The sequence below is a fragment of the Eufriesea mexicana genome, unplaced genomic scaffold, assembly GCF_001483705.2.
Source record: "Eufriesea mexicana isolate 0111107269 unplaced genomic scaffold, ASM148370v2 scaffold1178, whole genome shotgun sequence".
Taxonomy (NCBI): domain Eukaryota; kingdom Metazoa; phylum Arthropoda; class Insecta; order Hymenoptera; family Apidae; genus Eufriesea; species Eufriesea mexicana.
The window spans coordinates 323,727-333,363 of NW_016909311.1; the positions used below are offsets into that span (position 1 = coordinate 323,727).

At 27.9% G+C, this 9,637-nt stretch overlaps 2 protein-coding genes across 3 annotated transcripts in view; one reads left to right on the forward strand and one right to left on the reverse strand.

The window, feature by feature from the left end:
* LOC108547753 (protein-lysine N-methyltransferase Mettl10) overlaps positions 1-153 on the forward strand; it is a 3,064-nt gene extending 2,911 nt beyond the window's left edge. The window contains exon 4 of the mRNA XM_017900405.1: positions 1-153. This exon is cut by the window's left edge and continues 22 nt beyond it. Coding sequence (XP_017755894.1) covers positions 1-73 — 73 coding nt within the window. The 3' untranslated portion in view covers positions 74-153.
* Positions 154-3,028: 2,875 nt separating this feature from the next.
* sosie (oogenesis-related protein sosie) overlaps positions 3,029-9,637 on the reverse strand; it is an 8,537-nt gene continuing 1,928 nt past the window's right edge. Inside the window, exons 1-4 of one of the 2 annotated variants that reach the window (XM_017900406.1) lie at positions 7,809-8,323; positions 6,815-6,964; positions 3,415-3,552; positions 3,040-3,268 (exon numbers count right to left, since the gene is read on the reverse strand). In XM_017900406.1, coding sequence (XP_017755895.1) covers positions 3,186-3,268; positions 3,415-3,552; positions 6,815-6,964; positions 7,809-7,953 — 516 coding nt within the window. In that variant the 5' untranslated portion in view covers positions 7,954-8,323 and the 3' untranslated portion in view covers positions 3,040-3,185. Of the gene's footprint in view, positions 3,269-3,414; positions 3,553-6,814; positions 6,965-7,808; positions 8,324-9,637 lie in introns of those variants that run through there. The other variant, XM_017900407.1, reaches the window with a different exon arrangement.

A 9,637-nucleotide genomic window follows, 5' to 3' on the forward strand; every position in this document is an offset into this window, starting at 1 on the left:
TCCTGCTGACACATTCAAATTCGGTGGACAAAGTGGAAACACTGTAACGCAATTAGTTCTACAAAAGAAATAATAAATGAATCGATTAACAAAATACACGAAGTTATGTATTTATTCACCCTTTTATAATTGACTCGTATAATCTATAATTAATATGTTATTAGAAAATACCGTAATACATGTATTTAGAATACGGAAAAATTTATTAGTGCACAATATATTCGTGTCGTTAACATGTTCACATAGTGGAGATGAATAATACAGTTTACTATTACGCTATTATCAATTTACAAACGTTATAAAATGCTATGCATTGTAATTGAAATAAATGCTGCTATTGATCTGTGTTCTGATAAGTTCGCATTAGCGTAAATTATTAGTATTCATATATTTAGTCATATAGTTATTACATAGTTTGTTTCATACAGTCATTGGTACTTGAGGCATTATTGGCATGTCGAAACTTTGTATACATGTACATCTAACTGTTACATTTGTATTACTGAATTGAAATTTGCTATATACATAATACATAATCGTAACTAGAGATAAGTTGTGAACAAAAGAGTATTTCTTATATCTATAGATGCTAACTTGGACAATTCGTAATAATATTTTATTTCGTTCGATAAAATCGTGATAGTAGTTATCTGAAATTACAAGAATTTTCTACTACTCTGTATGTATGTAAAATGAGATTACTATATCATACAATATTTCATTAGGCACATTCAATTTTGATACTTGAACTTTTACGGAGGTGGAATTTTAAAGAAATATTTCTCATGAATAAAAATAAATAAATACATCATAGGGTCATGTATTGATATCGTATTTTTTATATAACACATAAATAAATTATTATATATTTTAACAGCTTTTCTGGAATCCAATGTTTACTTTTGACAAAATTTCACATAGATATTTTCGTCGTGTTTTGTATTATACTTACGTAATATACATATTTTATTAAATTTTTATTAGAACAACTTTGTCGTGAAAATTAAAATCATTAAAGACATTAATTGGAAAATTGTTTTATGAAATGAAAAATAATTTCCTTTCTAAATTAATTTCGTTAGAGCAGATGATTAAATTTGACGATTAAAATTGTTTAAAAGTTATTACTATTTTTTAGACAAAATATTAATTAACTTTGTAAATAAATATTGTTTCCAAAAATGCTGTTTATACCTACAAAACATTTATATATAGTTTCACACAATTGTAGACAAGATTATATAACTAATAAGAAAATATTGAATTAATATATGAAATATATAAGCGTTCTATTATATCGTATACTACAAACAAATTTTATCGCTACTTTTAATAATTCTCAACTAGAAAACTTACAGCATTTTAAACAATATATCTAGCATAAACCAAGCATACATCGTAATAATTTCAAATATAACTCACTGTAAAAAAAGTTTAAATGCAGTTGTATTTTGATATTATATTTTGATATTATGCGACTAAATAAAATTACATTTAAGTCGTACTTAAAATTTTGTATAAGTTATTAAAATATTTAAAGATCATAATACATTTTGCAGATTATCTAACACTCTACAGCAATGTATTCTTTTTAATCAAAAAGTCATAAATATTAACTATTTATATAAATATTGAAAAGATAGGAATCAATAACAATAGAGGTACAATATAAAGATTGAAATTACGATAAAATGTACATAAAACTGTTCACAAGACCCTATTACAAAGTTCTAAGAGAAAATTGCTCATGGATAAAGGTTTCGTTACACATTCATACTTAAATGATGTTATGATATTGCGATATTGTAACTACGCTCTTAGTATACTGTAGAATAGACGGTTTCGCTGTAGAATAAAATTTAATTCTTAATTGCCCAGAATAAATTCTTCAATTTCCTGGTCTATATTATCTACGTTAGTCATTATAGAAAATAATATAAGCTATAGTCACTTACAAATATCGATATAGAGGTGACTCTGGTAAAACGTCGATATTAAGTTTCAATAAGTAAAATTGCATTTCAAAAATCATTTTTTAAATAAAACAATTTAAATCTTTGTTTAAGGAAAAATATATATTAATTATTTTAATTACGTGCATGTACTAGAATGTGTATCATAAAATGAAAAATTAATAAAATGATAATTCGTATGTATGTAAATACCTATGAATGTACTATGTTATGTAAGAACTGAATACAATTGAAATATTTTTGAAAATAGGATCAACAGGTCTATGGGTCCATTTTCTGCTAAATTGCTATTACACAAACAATGAATATTGCCATATATGTATATAAAAATGTTTTTATAGAATTTGAACCTAATATTCCGACATTTGAGATAAACGTTGTTGTTTGTTTACTCTGATGTGCTTAGTCGCCATTAAAATTAAAACCTTTGACGCGATCTACTTTATTCGCCATTTTGGCTTATGGATCCTTTTCTCAGAAACGTCCTCAATTGGGTAACCTAACCCCTATGGGTACACCACAATTGGATAACTATCATCTGCATAATTACCTTTAATCATTCTGATAGAAATCAGTGCGTCTGCGAGAATAAATTTCTGATTCACTCGATGCACCATTTTGGCTTGTGGGCCCTTTTTCTGAAACGTCCACGATTTACGATGTTATCTGTGTACTTCTTCAAAAGGAAAATATTCTCGACTACGATAATATTACGTATTTCTAATATCACTATCTCGGCGCTATCTTCTATTAGAAAAGAAACTAACAATTACTGAAACAAATGGTCACGTACGATATAAATATAAAGAGAAAATGATAAGGCAATTAAGAATTAGATCGTTCACGTTTTGTACCTGTTAATGTTGCATATACTTCTTTTTAAAATGAGTCATCCAAAAATACAGTTGTATATTTCAAATATACGTCACTCAAAATATATATTTTTCAGAATATACTATTTAACGAGTGTAATAGAAGAATATTTCATACGCAAAGAATTCATCGCTTTCCAAACACGATTATTAAACAACGAAATATAAAATGTATATTACGATTACGTGCGTTATGCAGTGGTAAATTGAAAACTACCTTCATATTCTATATCGTATTTTTGGTTGATTCATAATTGAAAGAAAGTAGCGTACGTAGCTTTAAAGTTAATAGGATTTTGTTACACTTTTGTTGAAACTGCGTTTGAAAATTTCGAAAGATTTATAAGGAACTGAAGCTTCGTTTTACGATACTTAAGGTAATTAATAAAAATGTTGTGTGAAGTGTAAGGGTGGATGCGCTACCTGTGAAAAAATATTTGTAATTAGAAACTTTTTGTATTTATAGGTAAATCTGTTGGAAGAAAATTATTGCTTCGAAAGCTAATTGAAGGTTAACATTACTATGTTAAGAAATGAAGTATAAGGATCAATAAAAAACATCGACGTACCGCTACAAAGCAAAGGGCTTTCTTCGTAATATCCTTCTTGACAGTAGCAACGTTTCCCAGACGTGGTAGTAGTGTTTCGTTGTATGCAATGTGCACCGTCAATACATTCAGAGTCATCATTACAGGAAGTATGTAACGCTACAATAGTAATATACGTATATTTATCACTTGTAGGATGGTATGAAAATTGTGCTCATTGTTAGTGAAGTACATGAATAAAAATCTTATTTAATGAATGTTACGTTATATTAGGTTTACCGAAAAGTTCTGTTCGTTTTTGAAGTAAAAGAAAATAATACATTTTCAACAAATTTATTTATATTTATCTAACAATGTCATTTTCATCGTTACTTAAGGTTTCTTCCCAGGATGATGGAAATTTGTGAATTCCATTTTCTTGAAAGGCCTCACTTTTAGAGGCGAAGAATTTGAGCAGTGTTTGCTTAACACCTGCTTTATTTTCCAAACTTTTTCCCTTCAAAAAATTTTGGAGGGACAGAAACAGATGGTTATCGAATTAGATATTAAGTCTGGAAAGTATAGTGAATTCGACAAAATTTCAGTTGACATTATCGGACAGAACTTTCCGGTAGATCTAATACATATGTGCATATCTACTATATTATACTGAACTATATTATATATTGCAAATAATACACACATATATATAACAATAATAATTAAACTATCAAAAGAGTGAAAATGACTTGTTTCAGACACCTTATTTCTGCAATTTCTGAAAACATAGCTGCTTTTGGCAAAATTGACTATTATTCAGATAGAAACACGATTACAAATATTTATTTATTTTTATTGCACAATACATTTGATTATTTATTATAGACTAATACTTCTAGTGTCTATCTATCTATAAAATATATATATATTTTATAGTGTATGTATATTTAATGTTTGTTATATGTATATTATGTTTAATGAAAGATACGATAGGTTCTTATACATTTATTTTTATGCTTTTATCCAGTTAGATAATAAAGGTATTTTTTAGTATGACAATACATAAAATGTTCATCAAAAAATTTTCAATTTTTCATATCTTTATGTATTAACGTTAATCGATTTGAAATACATATTGATAAAAATAGGTATCTAATATAAACATTAGCTAATACTATGTGAAAAATTTAAGTCCCTCTTTTTCTTTTTAAGTAAATGTTTTATATATTAACGTGAAAATGTGGTTAGTGAAAATTAATTCATCTTAATTATTTTCAATGTTTCATTGCATTTCGAACATTTTCATGCATTCGCTTTATGAGAAGGAAATTACTCGCGTAACAATTGCAAGTTTCCTGCATTAATATATTTCATATTTTACAAGCTTGCAAATGATATGAGAATTTTATTTTTAATTTGCAAGATTCAAATATATAAATATATAAATAATATATATAGTAATATTAATATCAAAGTTAATATTAGTATATGTATAAATGAATGTTTGTGTATATAAACATATAAATATATAAATACGAATAATTGGCAATTACCAATAGACGTTTCAATTAATATGCTTTAAGTTGTACAATAATTTTGTAAATAATATAAAAATTTGATTTCAATTTGAAAAACAGATGTAAATATGACATAGATACCTTTAATGTTTCGTAACTTAAATTGTTAATAATTAATAATTAATTTAACGAATTTGATATTTCTGGATTATTTTTTCACTATTTCAGTTATATTTTTATATCGAAATTTTATCGCATCCAAGCATTATATATCATCGAAAATGTTACATACGAATCTCGTAAACAATGTAACGTTATTAAATTTTATATCAAATCTTTTATACCAGCTAGAAACAAGTTTACATCTACCCTTAGAGTACACCAAATGTGCCTAATTGCCATAAAAGCTCGGTGCGTTTTAACTTCACGCTAACACGCAATTTCACGCAAATGTATTCTCGACATGACTTTTAACAGTCGATCAATTTTCAACCTTTGTATATAACAGTCTGCAATTTTACGTGAAATGATCTGAAATTCAATGTCCTTAACGGCATAACAGTTATTTGCAGCGATCCCATAATCAAACCAGATAACTATGTTTCCAGATTATTTCTACTCCGACATTTAGTATTTCCAAAACCACAATTTCCAAATACTTAGAATTTTTAATTCAAATACTAATACCAAATAATTTATTACAAATTTTGGTTTTTATATTTTATTACTCGGTACATAACGACCACATACTCCACATTTTCAATATTAAACAGTTTTTTGTAATAATTACATTCGTTATTTTTGATGAAACAATTTTCACGTTAATTTCTATTTTTCTCCCTGAAATTTTAGATTTAAATTTTCTGCAAATAATTGGAATTTTATTTCTCGACTGCTTCTGCTATTGAAATTATGACGTTATTAATTGTCGCAATAAAATACACCAATACGAAACCTAACACGCGGATAGAAAATTTAGAATTCTGATTTTATTGTATAAAAATATCCAATGAAATTTTATTTCTGCTAAATTCGAACGTGTAATGACACGTTCAGTAACAATATGCAATTAATTTGCGCGTTAACTAACATATCGATTTTTTCGTTCGCATCGTCAAATAACGAATGTACGTTGGAAAAACCAGTAAATTGATGTTAGAGTATGTGGTGAGCTACAATGGTATTCTTAAAGCTTTCAATTTGCATAGATAACCACTATGCTGGTACCAACACTACCATATGTTCACATATTGCAACGGAACACGTGAGTATATGCAAATGATAGTAGTACCTTGTGTACCAAGAAATTCAATTTCTTTTCTCAAAAATTCGATTTGACACTTTTACGATGCGAATACAACGTACTGTGTGACAAAGAACGATAAATAATGAGACGATATTTCATACGGTTGATACATATGCTTTAAATAAATATTGTAAATATATTATACGAATCAAACAATAATACCAAAAACAATAGTACAAAATATAAATGGATCAGCTCAAATAAAAATGAAACGTTAAAAAAAAATGGGGTACACTTTGCAATTTGAATTACATTGCAGATAATAATTTTAAATATTTTGAATAAGTATTATAAATATAATACATAAATTAAATAACGATAATAGCAAAAAATCTGTATAAATCACCTCAAATAAGAATGAAATGTTAAATAAAACTATAATATACTTAAATAACTGTCATATAATTGTAGGATTAAATTGTCAAACGATATTTCATAAATTTAATACAAATATTTTGAGTAAACGCTACAAACATAACGCATAAATTAAAGAAGTAATAATAAAAGAATATGGGTAACTATTTGGCTAACTAATATGGGTAAGTATTAAAATATGGGTAAATATTGATAAATAGAAATAGCGATTTCAAAGTAAAAATGTTAAAAAATAACTAATTACCTTTGAATTTATTGGTACACGCGCCATTCAGGGGTGCAGAATAATCCCCACAGAGACAACGTGTTCTTCCGTCCCGTTGATCCGCCATGCATGTCGTATTTTGAATTCCGGCGCAATCGGACTCCAACTTACATTCGCGAGCTTTCCCAACTGAAATTAAAACGAACCCTCATGCGTGGAAAGATCCAACTTTACGACACAAGCTTCCTTGCATTTGTTTACATTTCCTTGATAATAGTATTTTCTTCATATCTATATTTCATTTATGATATGATATAACGTATATGGTACTTATATCAACGAAACCAATTTGTCATAAGCATTGAAATTTTTGAAATATTTTAAAATAATTCTGTTGGCGAAAAAGTGACAGCAATTTCTTTATAAAAGAAATAGCTTTCGAAATACGATATGAGTCACTCGTAAAAGAAATAAAATGCAAAATAATATATACTCAGATTTTTCAATATAATCGATATTATTTTAATTCTTAAGTTCAGAGAAATTAACGCGAAGAAGGTATAAAATTATAAAGACAGTATAGAAGCAGAAAGAAATATACGCACCGGTTTCTTAACATAATCAATATCTCCTTAATTGTCGAATAGTGAGAAATTAATATAAAAGAAGTATACAAATGATTTTCTTAATAAATCAATCTTTTTAATTATTAATTTTAGAGAAATTAGCATTTTTGTAATATAATTATTTATTACTGTTTTTGTAATATAATTATTTCTTTTTTAATTGTTAATTTGGAAGAATATGATTAATATCTAAAATTAATTATATAAAATGTAACACTAAAGTGATCATAATAATATTAATATTTTAATTATTAATTTGCTCGTAAACTTTTCATACTAATTTTGATCTCCTCTTTTCGAACGTAACGATATTAAAAAATCTTTCTCAAAAGACACTCAATATAATCTAAACATTCAAAAAATAATTAAAAAGTCTTGGAATCATTTCAAAAGTTGTTTCAACGAACCTGGTGTAGGTGGTGGTGGAGGATTTTGGTTTTGCGTTTGTGGGTTGGTTTTGCCAAAAGTCGTAAGAGCCCAGGTGGAGGTCGGTGATACGAAGAACACCAACAGAAGGAAGGTGGACAACATTTGGGAAATTCTTGACTTCATCTCTTCCGGATTTACTTGTTGCAGCTTCGATTCGAAACCGTCCAAGTGATCGACACTCAGTTTAATCACAAACCACTTCAATCTTAAACTAACAAAATCCGAATTTCCGAAATGAAAGTCACTCGTTTTTTCTTCACTAAAATAAATCAACCCTGATTTTCTATTTTCCTTTCCTTCCTCTAATTATCATGCAAAAATGAACGTCCACAGGATTTTGAGAAAATTACTTCAATGTACACTGATATACCTAAATTACCATTATCAAATTAATTTACACCGTTACGGATAATAACGATGAAATTTGGAAGGAAAGTTGAGGGTGAGAAATCTGCTCGCACTTTTAAGTCGATTGCTATTCCAACGGAATACTATTACGTTCTTTTCCAGAACTGCGTGTTACAAGGACGTTGGAAGGCCTTTTAAGCCTTTCGGGTATCCCCACCCCGTGCCCCATGTGCTGCCACCACCGAGGCAGAAAACACTCCAGACCAAAACGTAGCTGGCCTACCACGACGTCGAAGAATCGGAGTGTGTTCTCGCTCCCTTAAGTTTCGATCGTGGTAGGAGTCGTAGCCAGGAGAAACATAACGGTTCCGTGCTAGGACAAAGCATCTTGACTTTAACTTTGTCACGGCATATTTTACTTTCACACTTTCGCGAAACAACTGTTCGTTGGATATATAGATTTTCTCAACTAACTGCTGAATAATTTCTTTCGTAAATGGATGGTTGGCTCGGATACACGTTGGAACGTTGGTACGTATATACGAGATTAATTAAGTTTGGTAATTTTAGAAAAGGCGAAGGGCTACTAAAATGGTAAATATTCTAGTTTGAGTATGTTTATTATTACATTCGTCGTGCAATGTATGGTTGAATATTGGTAAATAAGTGAAAGTTATTTTTACAAAGCTGACATTTTTATTGATATTCCGAAAAACTGGATTAATGATTCTGTGACTATTATCAGGTATATTATCGGATAATTGTGGCACTATAGTTTTTGGTGCCCCAAAGCTGCTTATTTTAACGAGTGTAGGTATATATAATGAAAATGGAAAATTATACTTCACCGTTGCTGAAGACATTTTATTACTAGTAATTTTGAGCAGCAGACGTTTAACCCTTTGCGTTCAACGATTTTTTGGCTAAAGAAGGGTACGAGTTGAAAAATTTTCTGCTATAAGGCTGATGATATTTTTTGAACAGTAAATAAGAAATCGTATAATAATTAATATGCAGAATTATTTGACTTCGATACCTCGCACATTGTTACATTATTTTAAATTTGATATATTAATTAATATCGTGCTTCGAAATTTTATCAAATCGCGACTGAAGGGCGCCTCTCGAGTGCAAAGGATTAATGATAAGTAAGTGAATTGTAGAAAAATTGTTTGAGAAATGTTATATTTTATTATGTTAAAAGAAACTAAGTGACATTATATATATAATAAGTATTATAAATATTATTTCATACTATTATTTATACTAATATCCTATATTGTTCTAATAAATGAATAAAAATAATTTTAATTATAGAAATGTAACATTGATTTTTTACAGAAATATCTTTATTAAAGTTTCATTATAGCTATGTCCATATTTATTATTTCGAATAAATAGGTAGGAACTGTTATATTATATTATGTTAAAAGAAACTAAGTGACATTGTATATATATA